This window comes from Nelumbo nucifera, chromosome 4, assembly GCF_055504915.1.
Source record: "Nelumbo nucifera cultivar China Antique chromosome 4, China Antique-T2T, whole genome shotgun sequence".
In the NCBI taxonomy this organism is placed as follows: domain Eukaryota; kingdom Viridiplantae; phylum Streptophyta; class Magnoliopsida; order Proteales; family Nelumbonaceae; genus Nelumbo; species Nelumbo nucifera.
In genome coordinates, this window is record NC_142652.1 from 18,698,663 (window position 1) to 18,716,793 (window position 18,131).

The window sequence follows — 18,131 nt, forward strand, 5'->3', positions numbered from 1 at the left end:
TAGGGCAATATTATATTGTTTTTGCTGATATAGCGGTCGTTTTTATTTTCAAAAATAAAACCAATCATGTTTTTCAATACCCCCTATTTTTTTCATTTTAATTTCTTTTTTCTAATAAATTGGAAAACTATGATACTTAAATTTTAAGGCGATCACCAACGTGAGTAATAAAGACAAGTATCTCAAAAACAAAAACAACTGACACATCAGCAAAAGTAATATAATTTTACTAACGTGATAATTATTTTTATTTTCAAATGCAGAACCGACCATGCTGTTGTGAACTCCCTAAATGGACCATACACGTGATTTAGCATCAAATCTCTGTAATACTAATGGATTTCAACCCAATTTGCCATGAGACTTGGCAGAGTACTTAACCCTATAATAAATGGAGATAGAATGGAATCTTTTTGGACGACAAAGATTGCAACCTAGGGTACCACTACCAGACCAGAGGTTTCCGCAAAGACAGCCTTAGTGATTGGACTAAAAATTGGAAAGCTCGTAGGGTCTTTGATTCACCCTTGAGCTAAGGATTTAATCATTGAACCTGTGAACATGTTAAAAAAAAAAAAAAAGAAAGAAAAATCGTACTCGCTGCAGCAAAACCTGGTCTTCACACCATTACAATTCACATGTGGGGTCGGCCTTCAGGAATCTGAATGGAAATTTTAGTTCTTGAATTTCTACTCATTTAGTCAGCCCTGCATTATTACTCTTGAGAGGGCAAAGAACATGGGATTGTATTGTGTTTTGAATGGCAGTATGGCTTTGTACAAATAGGTTTCTTGCGTTTTGGATCCGAGGATGTTGACGCCCTTTCATAAGAAACAGATGGCCGCTTCTTTATGGTTCCATGGTCCTCCATTAGTCCATTCTGTCATTTGCCTTAACAAATACAATTTAGATTAATGGAGAATGATTTGCATTATGTAAAAAAACAAGAGTAGAAAAAAGAACTGAACTCAAGCTGTGGATGATCCAATGAGCAAGGTTTAGCTGAATGCTTTAACTATTCAGCGGAAGATTTCATGCAGGTATTTAAATATATGGGGCCCACGAATTTATTATTGACGTGAAACCTCATTATTGGTTTCACAGCCCGTTGAACAGCTAAAGTGTTCAGCTCATTATAGGGAGATAATCACTCAGTGTCACTCCAAAAGCGACTTTGTATTAACAAAAATGCGTGAATTCGCTGAACTTGATGGCTGTGTTAAGCCTTAGGGGCTGTGCATCTATATACATGTAGAGTGAGAGATTGGCTGCCTATTTGGCAGGGCTAATCTCCAGATTTTTCTCATTAAACATAACTTGCTACCTGTATAGGGCCCCAGGAAGCCAGAAGCTGCTGCTCTGCTCTTCAGCCCACCCAAATGAGTACCGAGTGGTTGAGTTGTGACTTACGAACCATACACATTTTATATTTATATAGCTCTTGTGAGGCGTTATTATTGGTTACACAGCCAAGTGCCAAGTTCAGCTAATTCAGACCTGGGAAGGCTCTGGCCTCGGGATTGACTGTGTCAAACTTCAGCCCTATGCACATAGATTTTTAAAAACTTTCAAGAGGTGGCACAAATCCATGACATGGCTGGCATTTGTTAATAACAGATCCAGACTCCCTTATATATCACCATCATCATCACCATCCAAACCTTATCATCGCAACTATATGGGATCGGCTACATGAATCCTGTTTGTATATCCTATAAATAAATAAATAAAAGAAATGTCTAAACTAATACAAGTTTCAATTTACAACTTGTACGATTACCTGCAGAGACGGCTTTGATTGCTATTAGTCATTAATCGGAGATAAACTTAGTACACCAGGTATTGTTCAAGTCGAGCACATGTACAGCATCAGTTATAAAACAAGTAAATCAGCACATATACAGCAGCAAGCATCATGAAACCTTCCATGAACTCATCCTCTCAAAGGGTCGTTACTTTACTTCAGAGGACCCGAAGCTGAGTAAGGAAAGCAGCACAGAGATCCAGGAAGAGGAACTGAGGCCCATTCACCCTCTGTAAATCGAGCAGATACTTCTCTTCACGCGTCTTGTATAGCTGTTGACAAAAGGGCATAAAATGACAAATTCCCTATTAGCAATTTGTTTGCACAAACTGTATTAAAACCATATAACTCTAATTAGCCTACTATAATAATAAATATCTAATATTATTGTTATTCAATGTATAAATATCAGTTCTGTAAGATTGTTTCTGTTCTTTATAAACTTGTCAAAAAAATTTAAAAACAGATATACACACACACATGCATATAGAGAAATGGTTTAAGCTTAATCTAATCCATATCTACCATATGTTTACTTAAAACAATAAAATTTACCACCTGCACACTAAAAGCCTATGATGCTTAACATGAAAGTCAACTAATTCACATACAAAAGCTCTTTAATTACATATGATGAAAATAAACTTAAGGTCTCAACTAACCTAAATATATAATCTTTTAGCAGAGCTTTAAGACAAGCGTCTCTTGAGAAATATTAAAAGAAAACTAATTCTTAATTGTATTGATTTGAAATGCAAGTTGTATAAATTATTACACATATGAATTTAAACAATAATCATAGATTTTTTTACCAAAAAAAAAAAGATTCAGGCATAATATTTGAATTGAAGGATTCATAATTCAAATTGTGAATTGTATCATAAATTGTAGGATTCAAATCATGTGTAAATAACCTATAATAATTGGCCCTGGACATGTGGTTCCATCATTACCACAATCAAATCTTATATATGTATGTATCTTATTTTCTCACGAAAGAGCATCTCAAAAGTGGTTATTCATTCCTAGACATGTGTCTACCCACTCAAATGGTAGTTACTTCCACTCTCAAAGAAATTAGTGGTACTTACCTCCGCTAAAAAGAAAAAAAACACACACACACACACAAAAGAAAAACTCATTTCAAATGATGTAGGATCCATAAAGTGGGGTATTATTTAGAAATAAAATTTGATTTTATCTCTTAAGTTAAATAACAAATTTATACATAAAAAGTCAGAATAAATTTACAACATAGAAAATGGGTGTCTAACAAAATTGGAGTACTGGCCCCATACTTGGTACAGGGGTCATCTTAGTGGAAAGAACATACAAGAGTGAAGCAGTGAAACAAGTAACAAACCTGCAATTCAAATTTGACCACAGTGGATGACCTCATAATTCCATCATCCTCTCCAAAATAATGGTTACCATGCACCACATTGTTGACCATGCTTTCTTGATGCCCAGAAAAGCCAGGAAACCATTTGCACTTCATGTTGTAGTGCCCAATCTTTTTCCAACCAACATTCAGTTCTTGCAAAGCTTTGAGAACCTCTGTCATTATCTCACGAGGGTGGGCTCGAGACTGTAAAGTAATAAATCAGTATTGTCAAATTAAGAAATACAAGACCACTTCTTTCAGGTTTGGAGGATGAGATAATGCCAAAAACCCCGCCAATCATACATACATACATATGACATAGTGGGATTGCAAGTCACAATTCAATTAGTTATAACAGTGATATCTCCAGAACCAGCAAGTGTGGTATCAGTTTACTACAACCATCTCTCCCATTGTAATCTTTAGGATGGCCAGTGAATAAATACATTACATTCATTCACCACCTAGTAGGTACCTCAAGGACTATGTCACATGTATAGCCAGAGACAAAGGCTTGTATGAATCATCCCATCCTGAATGAAGTACATAGAAAAATAAATGTCACCTGAAGTCCAAGAGCCCATTTTCTCTCAGATGGAAACTGGGTCCGTAATCCAATTCCTTGATGATCCATATATCCTGTAAGGTGGTTCCCAATGGCGGAAGCTGACATTTCACCAGGATGCATGCCAGTGAACCCACATTCCTGGAAAAATGAAAATCTCAATATGAAGATGCTAAGCTGAACTAGATAAATGTATGAATGAGACGACTGGTTCTATGAATGCACATGCCTTACAGGCACAGGCAGGCAGATAGAATGTGCAATAATAGAATACAAAGGATTTTTTTCCTTCGCTACCACATGAACATGTTAATTGTTTTATTAATTTTTCTTTGACATTTGAAAATATAAATTCCTTTTATACTTTACACTTGTTAGAGGGGTGTTCAATTAAACAGAAGTGAGGTCATTTCAGATTTTTAACAAATGAAATCATTTCTCATTCCTGTTAACACTCCTGGTAATTAGTCTAGTTTTTTTTTTTTTTTTTTTTTGATAAATAGGTAATGAGTCCAGTTTACAAAACCAGCCTTAATGAAAAGATCAACTGAAAAGAATCTGGATGGAGGCACCATGATCATCCTGTTCAGTTGAGTTTCAATGTAGAAACCTTTAGGTGGGACCCACTAGATACAACCACTTTGAAGAGACTCCAGGAAAATCCCATAAAAAAGACTAATGATCACCAGCCAAGTAATGTTTGAGGCAGAGACCTCTTAGTTGGAAGCCCAAAAGAAGAAAACTTTTCATATTTCGTTATAATGAAAACAAATTGTGCATTAAAGCATAACCAGACCATTGATTCTTGAAACTCTGCTCCAAGATAACCATTAGAAACCCGGAATCTGTTGTCCAAGAGCAGGTAATATGTAACAGTTGCCTGAAAATGGTAACAAAGTTAGACCTCCAATTGAATATTAGAGCAGATATTTCAATCTAGAGCCATGAATGGTTTACCTCATTCTGTATTCTTTCTTGAAGAGATTCAATCAGGTGTTTTCTATCAAATCCCAAATTAACTACTTCCTGAAGAATATCCTTATCAATCTGCAATGATGCAGTAAAATGATGATTGATTATAAAGAAACTCCAAAGATGACAAAATAAATCCACAATAAAAAAAAACTCCAGCATTCACGAAACATATACATGGCCTGTGCAAGAAACATGTGTTGCATGTAAAATGTAGCCAAATGCTAATTGAGAACAGTGTACTATATAAGCTAATAAGCCAAAGGCTGAATCATATATACTATGCGTGTCAAATTATTGATGGTCTAATTAATACTAGATATCAAGAAAAAAATGTTAAGATGGATGCATAATAGAGAGGGAGCGAGAACTTTTATTGCATACCTCCACATGGCAGGAGTTCCCAAACCATAGTAAATAAAACCATCTCCCTAACACAAAATAAGTAAATAACCAATGGAAGGTCATACCTTTTTAGCTTGTTCCTTGGTATCTGGTGGAGGCACTGTCAAATACCGAGGCAGGTGTGCCTGAAACCATGGGTGCTTTCGGATCTCAGGAATTGTCATTCGCTTCATGGGGTCAACAATAAGCATCCGTGGAATTAAATCCCTTGCCCCAGCTGACAAATGACTTGGAAGTGTATAAATTCCACCCTGAGGACCAAGTGATATAAATATAGGGCATAAAGTTCCATGCAATAAATAATATGATTTGACAGGACATTCTTTGACAATAAAAAGAAATTCATTTGAAGAAAAAAAGAAGAGAGTCCAAACAGAGGTTTTTTTTTTATCAGCAAATAAGACTTTTATTAAGATCAGAGAAATATTGAATTACAAGAGTTGGGTTTCAGCACTGCATTGACCCAAGCTACAACAAATACAGACAATTACAGTTCTGCCCAGAACAAGGTAGATCTATTTGCCCCCTGTTTTGCTAGGAGTATCCGCCAACCCATTTGCAGTGCTTTTTGCCCAACCAAACTGAGAGTTGAAACTCCTTGCAAGTATGTCAATTTCCCAAAAGATAAATTTGAGCTTCCAAGGTGCTGATGTGATTTGTTTAGCCCAAGAAATGACCAGTAGTGAGTCTCCTTCAATTTCTAAATCTGTTGCTCCAATCTGCTCAGCCAGCTTTAAACCTTGTAGGAGAGCCAAAGTTTCAGCCTGAATTGAGTCACCAATACCTATTGATCCTGAGAAAAGTGCCACAACTTCTCCTTGATGATTTCTAAGCACACCCCCTATACCTGCCCTTCCGGGGTTGCCAAAGGAACTCCCATCAAAGTTTAGTTTTAATTTATTTAGTGCAGGTGGCTTCCACTCCACTCTCACAATTTCTTTGGGTACATCTGTTTGTGCCACTTCAGTCCAGTTCCTTAGAATGTCATTCGTGGAGAAGTTTTTGAAAAGTTCCATGGTCATCACCCAATGTGCAGTTCTGATTTTTATGGCTTCAATGACTTCCTCCTTTGATTTGCTTTTTTCAAAGAAAATTCTTTGGTTTCTTTCCGCCCATATAGTCCACACCACAGCAGCTCTTGCTGCCTTCCATAAGCACTTTCCTCTTTTTTTTTTTGTTGCCTCAGGCAAGGGGAGCTGAAGAGACTTGCTACATCCTATGGGGGAGCCTATCTGCATCCAAAGAGAGAACAAACAATTTCCCAAATACAAGAAACAAAAGAGCGGGCCAAGAGTAAATGGGGTAGGGTTTCACCACAAGCCTTACAAAGGACACACACATGAGGAGAGAGGCATCTATTTGGCCTTCTTTTTTGTAGTACATCACAAGTGTTTACCTTCCCTAGGAATACTTCCCAACAGAAGGCTTGTACTGTAGGAGGGATCAGTTTGCACCAGATTTCTCTCACTGGGAAGTTCACCCCCAAAATTTCAAAATGAGTGAGCAAACCGAAGAAAGAGGCACAAGAGAATAAGCCATCAGAGGTTGGGGACCAGATTCTACTATCAGCTGTATTTTGGTCTAAGTGGGCCTTCTCTAAGGTTGAGATCAAGAGCAATAGGGAGGCACATTCATTCTCTCTCAAACCCCTTCTGAAGCAAAAGTCCCAAGAGAGACCAAGTCTAAAAGTACGCCAACCCTATCAACAGGTTCATTTTTTTAATGTTTGACATGGTTTGACATGGTTTGACATGGAGTAGAGGTCAGGGAACTTGACACTAAACGGCAAATCCCCTACCCATAGGTCTTCCCAAAATAACACTTTATTGCCACACCCAACATCAAAGCGGATAAAGTTAAGAAAGGTTGGTAGTACCTCAAAGATTGCCTTCCAGGGGGAGTTTGGAGCTGCATTGGAGGCTAGTTTTTCATCCCAACCGTTTTCCACTTCACCATAAATGCTTTTAATGACCCTGTGCTACAACCTATCTTCTTCACAAGGGAATCTCCACAGCCATTTCCCTAGAAGGACCATATTTTTCTTTAAAATGTTCCTTGTACCACCTTGCTCCTTAGGTTTGCAGACTTGTTCCCACTTCACTAAGTGATCCCTCTTTTCACCACCGGGTTCCCACAAAAAATCCCTCATTATCTTTTCCAACTTCCTAGCTATTTTCACCAGGATCCTAAAGGCGAAGAGGAAATAAGTGGGCAGATTTGCTAGGGTGGATTTTATCAAGGTTACCCCCCCCCCCAATGGAAATATAACCTCTCTTCCACATTGCCAACTTCTTAGTGAATCTTTCTAAAACCGGTTTCCAAAAGCTTTCAGCTTTCGGGTTTCCCCCCAAGGGCATACCTAGGTATTCTAGAGGCTAGCTTTTCACTTCACAGCCTAGTAAATCTGCCATGGCTTGGATATCATCCACTTCTAAGTTTATTCCAGCTACACAACTTTTTCCCCAATTCACTTTTAGTTTTGAGGCCTACTGGAACTTATCCACCAAATTTTTCAGATTCCTCAAACTTGGTTCATCACAACTCTCACAGAAAATGATAATATCATATGCAAATTGCAAGTGAGACACCACCACCTCTGATCTACCAATCCTCCAACCTTTAAACTGATTTTCTTGGTCAGCCTTGATCATTTGTCTACTCAAAACCTCAACAACAAAGGTAAACAAGAAGGTGGATAAGGGGTCACCAAACAGAGGTTTTATCAACCTTCAGGTATTGGAGGTATTTTTAGGGATGAGGAGGGTAACTTCATCGCTATGTTCTAGGGGCCAGTTGGAGAAGGAGACTCCCTAAGAGCAGAAGTGTTAGCAGTAGTGGAAGGCATTCAAAAGGCAAAACAAATGAGCATCCAAAAGCTATTTGTGGAAGGAGACTCCAAACTAGTGATTAGCTGGTTATGAAATGGGGGATCAGAACTGTGGCTTTTCAACAATGAAGGAAGAAGATCAGGTGGCTAACCAGAGATGGAAATAGTGGTTGGGTGGGTTAAAAGATCTGCTAATTCTGTAGCAGATGCCTTAGCTAAACAAGGGGTGGAGAGAGATTCACTTTTCTGGGCACAACTGTAAGGGATCTGATTGTTGGGGATGAAATAAGAGTTTTATCTCTCACAGTCCGACTGTACTTAATGTATTGTACCTTCCATTATATTAATTAATAAAAGGTTGAGTTATTGATCAAAAAAAAAAAAAAAAAGAAAAAGAAGAGAGAAACATTTTCTGGTGATGACATGAGACATGATCAAACACTGTAAACCACCTAACTTGCCTACTAGTGGAAAACACCCCAATGCCCTCTAACCACTTTGATAACTCAACCCAAACCCCTGCCTGCAAACCTTTACAATCAGCCAAAGTCCAGATTACAACCTGATGCCTATCATATCTCCTAAAAATAACAAAAGCTCACAACCTTTATCGCACATATATATTGATCTGCGACCAACATTGAGCGAGTCCCATTCAGGAATCTCCTATCTCAAAAGTTAACCAAAGCAAAACCAACCATCTAGGATCCAAACTCTTTGCACAGCAGTGTTTTTTTTTTCCTTTTTTGATCAGAAACAGTTATGATGATTCATGAAATTTACACCATTTTATCTCTTGTCCTTATGTTACCTCTATTTGGAATTGGTGCTTCTCTTTTTTTGGTTGCAGGTGGACTTTACCTACAAGTTTGGAGACTTTGTTTGCAGGTGCAACTTTCAGATGGCCACAGAAGCGAGGGAAAGTTTTATGGAAGTGCACTAGGGCTGCTGTGCTGGGAAAAAAGAAATGCAAGAATCTTGAGGAAAGACATTTGGAAGCTCTTATGAATTGCATCCAAATAAGGGTGACACATTGGGTCAAATCTTTGGATCTATTTTGACCCTATACTGTTGATGATATAAAAAAGAAATTGGAGGGAAGTGGCCTCTTCATCTACCAGAAAAGTGAAAACCATCAAACCTTGGACACAGTCCTCAGAAAGCTTTATCAAACTTAATTTTAATGGAAGCAGTCTCAGTAACCCTGGCCCTTCAGGCATTGGGGGAGTCTTTAGAGATAGAGAAGGGAATATATGAGCCATTTATTCAGGCCCTATTCGGTTAGGGGATTCCATTAGATCCTAACTGTTTTTTGTCCTGTGTGGGACTCAAATAGCAAAAGAGCTAAACATGGAAAGGCTGATTGTAGAAGGGGATTCTCAAGTGGTGATTAGTTGGCTAAAGGATGTAAAGAAAGCAGCATGGTTGTACCGAGAAGGAGTTTCTGAGGGTATTAGCAGTGGTGTATCAATAGGTCCCAAGGGAGGCAATTTTTTTTTTTTTTTTGAGAAAACCCAAGGGAGGCAAATGAGCTAGCAGATTTTCTAGCTAGACAAGGGGTTGATAGGGAACATTTGTATTGGGCTCATCTGTGAATTTGTACTCTTTGGGTAATCATACCCCTTTATTAATCAGTGTATGTTACTGTTTATATTAATGAAATGTTTTAACTGTTAACAATCAAAAAAATGATGATTCATGAAACTTTGCTAAATGTCTTAAAAGAAGATAGGCATCATCTTAATGGAGTTAGAATGAGGGGAGAATACAAAACACAGCCCAAGGCTGACCACATGATCAACTTATAGGTCATCAACCACCAAATGTAATCTTGAAGCCATTATAAAAAATGCTCTTAAATGTAGCTCCAACACAATCCATGTGAATCAGATCTTGTCTTCTTTTTTTTTTTTTTTGATGAATGATCTTGTCTTCTTTTTCCTTTTTTTGTTTCTTTCTTCCATTTACTTATGAAAACTATCATAAAAAATAATCAAGACTATGTATTATATAGTTGGTTTATCTAAAATAAAAGAGAAAATGAGAAATACCTTAATTTTCTTGAATAGGTTAGGAATGTTTTCGTCGTCAAAGGGAAGAGTACCACAAAGAAGAGCATACAAGATAACACCACAGCTCCAAACATCTACCTCAGGCCCTGCATATAGTTTCCCAGAAATAACCTGCACAAAAGTTATGATAATATTTCTTGAGTTTCAATAATTTCCCTGCTTTAACATCACAAGTTTCTTTAGACTCTTCTAAGTGTATAATGAAGGGCAGGGCCACAGGAGTAGGATATATTGCCATTCACTACATACCTCTGGAGCAGCATAGTTTGGGCTTCCACAGCTTGTCTTTAGAAAATGGCCATCCCTCATGACATTGCTCAAACCAAAATCAGCAATCTTCACATTGAACTTTGAATCCAAAAGTAGATTTTCTGGCTTGAGGTCCCGATGAACCACCATATTTCTGTGGCAGTACTCCACACCAGATATAATCTGTTTAAGATAGAATTTACTGATTTAGGGGGCATAACCCAAAAAAAAAACAAAAACAATTCTGAAAATAAATAAACGAATAATAGTTTTTTACAAGGAAATGATCTGCATGTCTACCTGCTGGAAAAAATGGCGAGCTTCATCCTCGTGTAACCTACCCTTTTCTACAATGTAGTCAAATAGTTCCCCAGACTTCACATATTCCATGACCACATAAATGTCTGTTGATGTCTCTATAACCTCATAAAGTCGTATAATATGAGGATGCATAAATAATCTCAATATCTTAATTTCTCGTTTCACTGCAAGAAATCAAGCATATATTTAATGTGCCCATCAAGAAAAGAGAAATGAAGCATAGGCTAATAAAAGAGGATCTTGCATCATGCAAGACAAGTATCTATGAGCATGAAATGCAAATTGTTTGTATGTGTCACAACAGAGCAACAAGCATAAGGTTTTCTTACCTTTTTCTTCCATTTCCATTCCTCTTATCTTACGGCGGTTGAGAATTTTCACAGCAACTTTGTGCCCAGTTAACATGTGTTCTGCAATTTTAACCTTGCCAAATGACCCAATACCAAGTGTCTTCCCAAGTCTATAGTTCCGTAAAAATGTATCTACAGTGCTAGCACTATTTCCAGTTGGTCCTTCCATCTGCATATTGTAAAAGCATGGAATTCAAAACAAGCATATTTGAAGAAGCAAAGGATACATGAAAAGGTTTGCACCAGAAACAGAGGACATAATAAGCTGGTCCTCTATGCCTATGCTGTGCATATGACCACAAGAAGTGCTCTGATGATATGGTTCACCATTCTATGGGTCATTCCAAACAAATATGCTAAATTTAAGATCAACTTCAGCAACTAAAAACCAAATAACCCAGAAAATATTTGTTTGTGTATTTCACTTATCAATTTCTTTCATATAAAACTTCAAAATCATAGTACTAAAATTATGTTAATGCTAAAAGAAATATGGAAATACAATTACATAATTCACAACATTTTTTCCTCTTTATTTGAAGGACTGCAATAAATCAGAAAGTTAGAATAACCAAATACGCTAATCTTTATGTATGAAATGTCTCCTAAGAATTAGGTGCAATAGGTGGTAATGGAAAGAATCACAGTTTAGGAAACATTCAAGTATACAATTCAGTTTAGATAATTATTAATACAGATGATAGTTCAATTTGAAAAAAAAAAAAAAGAGATATGTCAAGATATCTATTTATAATGCATTAACAAAATAGACTAATCTTTATGTATGAAGTGTCTCTTAGGAGTCAGGTAAATTAGGTAGTAATGAAAAGAATCACAGTTTAGGAAACATTCAAGTAGATAATTCAGTTTAGATAATTACTAATACAGATGAAAGTTCATTCTGAAAAAATGGATATGTCAAGATAACTGTTTACAATGCATTAACATGATTGCAGTTGAAAAGTTTGTTAACCAAAAAAAAATTGAAATAAATATGTTCACGTATTTCAAATATGCATGCATTTATAAACTTGGATTTGTTTTTCCTTGTTTTATACCTGTATATAATAAGGTATATCTAGAAATAGATAAACTAACACAACCATACATGCAAGGTATTAAATTCAATATGACAGTAACATTTATTTGGCCAAAGAACAATATTCAAATGGGGCAATCATCCAAACAATACAAGAACTTCTACTGTATCTTGTCAAACAATCACTACCTGACTTTTCAAGGTTTAACCACTTCCCCCAAACTCTTCCCTTCAACTCATTATATTTTCTGTTTCAGCGGAAGTGGAATAAGAATTCGCCATGGGTTTTGCTTCTTCATCAACAATCATTTTCCAGCAAAATATATTAGGTATCCTACTCTTTTCCAGCTGGATGTAAACATGAGGTAATGGCACATCAGAATTTTTTTTGTAAGGTAAAGTAAGATTTTATTAATTCAGATAGTACAGATTACAACAGAAAAGCTAGCCACATAAGGACTAGATAGGGCACAAAGCCAAGTTACAGACTCCAAATGGACTTTGATCTAAACAAATCGGGTACATTCAGATTCTTAAAGTCAGGATTTACAGACACCCAAGAAATCAGCTTGCTGATCGCCTGCTGCACTACCCCATCAGTATTCTTCGTCTTGTTACAAAAGACTCTCCTGTTTCTCTCTGACCAGATTACCCAAAGAACAGCCGCAGGAATTGTCTTCCATATTAACTTTCCTTTTTTCTTCAGGCCTGTAATCTCCCAGCTGAACAGAAGGTCTTTGACTGAACTTGGCATGACCCAGCAAAGTCCAACAGCCCTGAGAAAATGATCCCATACTCTAGAGGATATAGGACAGTGAATGCACAGGTGGTCTGTGGATTTAGGCAATAGACCATAAAGACCACACAGCAGGAGATGAGAGATGAAGACCCCTCCTATCCAAAGTGATTTTAGAGAGGCATTTGTTCAGCACCATTGTCCACACCAAGGAAGTTGGATTCAGAGGGAGAACTAGGATTCCAAACTTGATTACAGGGGAAGTTAACACCACCAGTGCTACTGAGTTTAGAAGTCAGGGATTTAACTGAGAAGCAGCCATCCCTACTCCAGATCCATTTCCATCCATCTTCACATCAGATTTTACTTTGGGGAAGAAAATCTGTTATTATATCCCTTGCCCCAGTCAGATCTAGTTGAAAATCTTAGATTGCACCTGATGGGATGATGTACAAGGACTGTTCAGACTTCAGATATGATGAGGAAAGGACATGCTTTTTTAACTTTGACATAACCATAATATTGAACATTTTAATGGTTTTTCTTGATTTTGTGTTATGCAATTCAAGAGGGGGAAAACCTTACATTTATGAAAATATGGTAAAGCCTGGTAAATGAGGATCACTGAACACAATTTAATGGTTAATTTGGGAATAGTTGTCCCTATATAGGATAGGGAAAATGATGATGACACATGTCCTTATTTGCACTTTATCTTGGAGAAGAAATTAAGAAGCTTCTTACTTAAAACTTGTTCTTGATACCAAAAATGCCAGGAATGTTAATTTGTTTTTAATTTTGATATCCCAAGTGTTATGTAAATAACTGTTAGCAACTTTAGAAGAATTAATTGCATCCAATCTCCAAAGCTTCAAAACAAAACTTAGAAGTTTCCTTAATTAATGTGCATAGTTCTATCATTCAATTTGGGTATCAAATATCCTCCAGACTGACCAATAAACTTTGAAGAAAATTTTATAGTGCAGAAATTAAAGAAAAAAAATAAATGCACCAGGAATAACTTGTTCAAGGAATTATGGAAAAACTAATTCTAATGCTCCAAAGTGGTTATTACTTATTAGAGAACCTAAATGTGTGCCATCTACTTGACAGGCTTGGTTTCATGCTTCCTTGAACTCGATTTTCAACATTCAAAGTGTTATGTCTAAGTCTTTACAAATTGATGCAAAGTACACGCAAATAATTTTAGTAACCAATTTCATCAATCAATATCAACCATCTAAGCAATAGACTTACAGTGAGGGATGAAACAGAGACCACTGAAATACCTAACAATATAATCAAGAAAGCAAGTAAAACAAATCATCATTTGATAACTATGAAAACCCTATACCCTACAATTAATATACATTGATTCAATTTTCTTTTGTTGCTCATCTTATCATTTAATTGCATGGATCCAGCAAATCAAAGGCCGTTTACATATCCTACAATTTAGTATAAAAGAGAGGGAAACAAAACAGTAATAAGATATTAACTTATCAGGAAGCCCATCTCTTATTTCATTTAACAAACAGCTGGTCACCAACAAATCAAAATTGAGGGTACCAGAAAAGAAACAACACTTATTGATCAAAAAGAAAAAAAGAAAAAGAAACAACACTTCAATTTTACTTATGTCAAAGAAACATGAATCCAAGAAAAAGTATTTGATTCTCTATTAAATAAAGCATAAATCGCAGAACACCTAAATACTATAACAAAAACAAAATATTCAACACCACTTGGAACACAATAGAACCCAAGCTAGAACCAAACCATAGAGAAAAAAAGGGGGCAAAGATACAAGAACAACAATAAAACTTCTACATAGAAAATTCAAGGATTCAATAAACACACCTATAGAGAGAGAAATGAAGAAGAATCTTGAGAAAGCGAAGAGAAGAACTCAAAATCAATCTATCAAAAAAAGAGTAGTTCAACAACGCGGATGATTTCTTTGGGAGGGGGGGAGGGGGGGGGCTTGAGAAACAAAATATTTGCTAAGTGCTACTCTCGTACCCTTAATCGACTTCTAATATAGCCTACAGGTCTTAGAAGCACATGCGAAAGCACACAACAGCGGAATCTGACACATGCTTGAAATTAGACAACTAATGATTCAAAACCATGAACTAAAAAGTAAATCAACCTATTGAACCAGACGATAAGAAAATTCAGGAAATAGCAAAATAAAAAAAAAAAAAAACACCTCAAAGTCGATTGGAGATCAGAACTTCGTCCGGGAGAGCACTGTTAGTTCCCGAGCCAAAAGAACGTCGTCAGTTCAGAACGGGGCTGAGAGACTTCATACTTAGACAGATTCGATCTTCCGAAACAGGAATTATGGCTAATTTGAGCTTGGAGGACCTACAAAATAGCAACTTCGTGGAATCAAATCTAGGAAAATATTCTCTAAAACGAGAAAGGTAAGATTATGCAAACAACAAGGACGAAATTGAAGTTGAAAAAAAAAACATTTTTTTTTTCTGAATCATTATTACAGTGTCTGCATCTTTTTGAAGAAACTCACTTCGAAATTCAAGAATTTCCAAAAAAAAAAAACCATGAAAGTTCGCAAAAGTAGCATACTGTGCCAATCGCCTGCCGTGGATAAATCAAAATTCTCGATTTAATCTTGAAAAAATCAAGCTAAAAAGATGGGGGAAGACTTGTTTTTGGAAGCTGTCAACGTCACAGCTGTTCTGTGAAACGCTGGAGAGTATGAGATGCTCAGACTTTCGATTCAGCGTCGAACCGGAGAATATAAGATCAAATTCATTAAGGGAACACATGGACCGGAGATGGGCCAAACAAAAGAAACACAGCTGCGGAACGATGACCGGCTTACGTACTCGGCCTCTGGTAACCGAATCTAATCAGGCCGGGGTTCAATTCAACGTCTTTTCAGCATGGAAATTGGAAAGCCCTAAGGCAGAAAGCACTGCTTTCAGAGTCAAGACAAAATAAGGTCGTGTTTGATACAATTGGCGTTTTAACCTGCAATGTTCTCGCAATGTTTTGAGTTGAAACGCTGTTGTTAAAACACAGATGCTAGTATTTGTACTTTTTTTTTTAAGGTTGATACTAGTATTTGTACTTGAATCCTATTTTGTGAGAAATGTCGTATTAAAGTATTTTTCATCCATATCAATAATGTCAGCGCCACATCAGTTAGGGCGTTGAGACTTTGCTTGTCGGAGTAGGAAACATCAAATTGGTCTTTTTTTTTATGGATTTCTATGTTTGACTGCTTTAACTGAAAAAAACCTCCAACCAAACTGAAAATTGACTGTCAAACATAAAATACGATGTGGCGCTAAAATGGCAGCATTTATACATAATTATACTTGAAGCATCAATAGTGCCAAACAGCCCCCCAAGAAAAGCACACCACGCCCTTGGTTTATTGCCACATCAGCAAAATTATGTTATTGTTGCTATTTCACCGTTTGGTACCATTGATATTGCAAGTAGTGTTTTCAACAGCAGCCGTTCAACCATCAACTGGCCTTGATTTCAGGTCCAGTTATAGTGAAACTCATCATTTTGGTCAAAATATTGCTTTGGTAAAAAAAAATGTTTGACTTAGGCGGTTCAATCATTGAGCCTTTTCAATCTAGTCATCACATTACAGATTATACATTTTTTCTTTGATTTTGGGTCAAATGTGCCTTGTCCTACTATTTTTGTCAAAAAAACTTTTTTTTGTGCCTCTAATTGCAATCTTTAGCGTTTAAAAAAAAAAAAAAACTAAACTAAACTAAAAACTGAATTAAAAATTATAAGGGTAAATTATAGATAGGTACCTTGTACTTTGGGGTAGTAACACTTAGGGCCTGAACTTTCAAGTGCGACATTTTAGTACATTAAACTTCTAGAAATATACACTTGAGTCCAATTCCATTAAAACCAATGTTTTAAAAGCCAATCCAGAAATGGAACAGCTCTAGCCACCAATTTTTGAGTCAATAGTTCAACCGTTCGAGTTTAACGATTCAGGTGGTTTAGAATATTAGGGCAAATAATATTCATTTCAGTCTTTTGTAAGAAGAAACACAAAAATTGAGAAAGAAAGAAAGAGAGGAAAGGAAAAAAAAGAATGAGGGAGGGAGGGAGGAAAAGGAAGAGGAAGAGGAGAGAAGAAGAATGAAGAGGAGCATAAGCATCCGACATTCATCGGCGATGATGATGGCAATAGCAGCAATAGAAAACTTAGAGGCAAAATCTCTCTACAGATCTCTGATCTGATCTGCAACTCTCTTTTTTTCTCTCTCTCTCTCTATCTATCTATCTATCTATCTATCACTTGTTGGGATACTAGTGATCTCAAATCTGAGTTCCCTGCAATCTTGCTTCTCCCTCTCTCTCTCTCTCTCTCTCTCTCTCTCTCTCTCGTTGGGATATTAGTGATCTCAGTCTCCTTTGCAACTTCTTGAAATGTGAACCACTGTCCAAGTTGAACAAGTCGGTGGTTCAACCACTCAGGTCAATGGTTGACCAAGCCAATCTTTTTTGCCCAAGAACGGGTTAAGGGTGAAACGAAATATATATCACTAACATGGGCGCAGTTTGACCTGTGACCCAAGAGGAAAATATGGTTCGACGTGTGGGTCAGTTTTTAAAACATTGGTTGCAAGTATAAACATTGCCACATCAACACATCATAGGCATCTTGTGTTTAACAATCAATTTTTTGTGTTTAGTTGGAAATGTTTCAAATACAAATATTCCACTTTGATAAAGCAATGTCTCAACACCTTTGACTAATATGTTGACATGGATAAAAAGCACATATTTCTCACCAACAGATTATAGAATTCAAGTAGAACAATGGTGCTTGCATTTTATTTCAAGTATACAAGTGTTTCAACTTAGAACATTGCAGGTTGAAGTACCAATAGCACCAAACGCAACCCTAACCCTAACAATTATTTTATGGCACGTTTGGTTGCCGAGAAAAGATGAGACTAGAAGGGATGGGATGGGAAGAGAAAATATTTTTTTCTTAGATTTGTATCCTGTGTTTATTTCCCAAGAAACGATATGCTAAATAATCAATTTCCTACGTTTGTTTATTGAGAAAACAAGGAGATTTGGACTGTAGATCTTTAACAGTCATTCATCATTTTGGATCTAAAAATAGTTAGGATATCTTACCTTTTGTGCAAGTGAGCAGGGAGATTTGGACCCTACAAGTTAGAAAACAAACAACAAAAAATGTTAGATCTAAGATAGAAGTGTAGATCTGTAGAAAAAAATCAAGGTTACATGTCGGAAAGAATGGATTCTGGCTGTAGAGTAGCCATCTCTTCCCATCGACAAGAGGAGTTCGATGGCTACAAAAATAGTATAAAAAAATACTCATTGGTCATTGGTGGTCATGTTCGTGGTTGTACCTTGTCCA

The 18,131-nt window shown here is 36.6% G+C and overlaps 1 protein-coding gene across 2 annotated transcripts; it reads right to left on the reverse strand.

Moving 5' to 3' along the window:
- Positions 1-1,688: 1,688 nt before the first annotated feature.
- LOC104598048 (SNF1-related protein kinase catalytic subunit alpha KIN10-like) lies at positions 1,689-15,694 on the reverse strand. 2 transcript variants are annotated; one of them, XM_010259931.3, is made up of 12 exons: positions 15,317-15,694; positions 14,937-15,094; positions 10,929-11,118; positions 10,579-10,763; positions 10,279-10,461; positions 10,009-10,140; positions 5,196-5,381; positions 4,711-4,800; positions 4,550-4,633; positions 3,754-3,894; positions 3,168-3,392; positions 1,689-2,076 (listed from the first exon to the last, which is right to left on the reverse strand). In XM_010259931.3, the coding sequence occupies exons 3-12, from the start codon at positions 11,116-11,118 to the stop codon at positions 1,963-1,965; spliced, it is 1,530 nt and encodes a 509-aa protein (XP_010258233.1). In that variant the 5' UTR covers positions 14,937-15,094; positions 15,317-15,694; the 3' UTR covers positions 1,689-1,962. The 2 variants fall into 2 exon arrangements, with proteins under 2 accessions (XP_010258233.1, XP_010258234.1); XM_010259932.3 differs by having other exon boundaries at positions 15,258-15,461.
- Between the last annotated feature and the right edge of the window lie 2,437 nt (positions 15,695-18,131).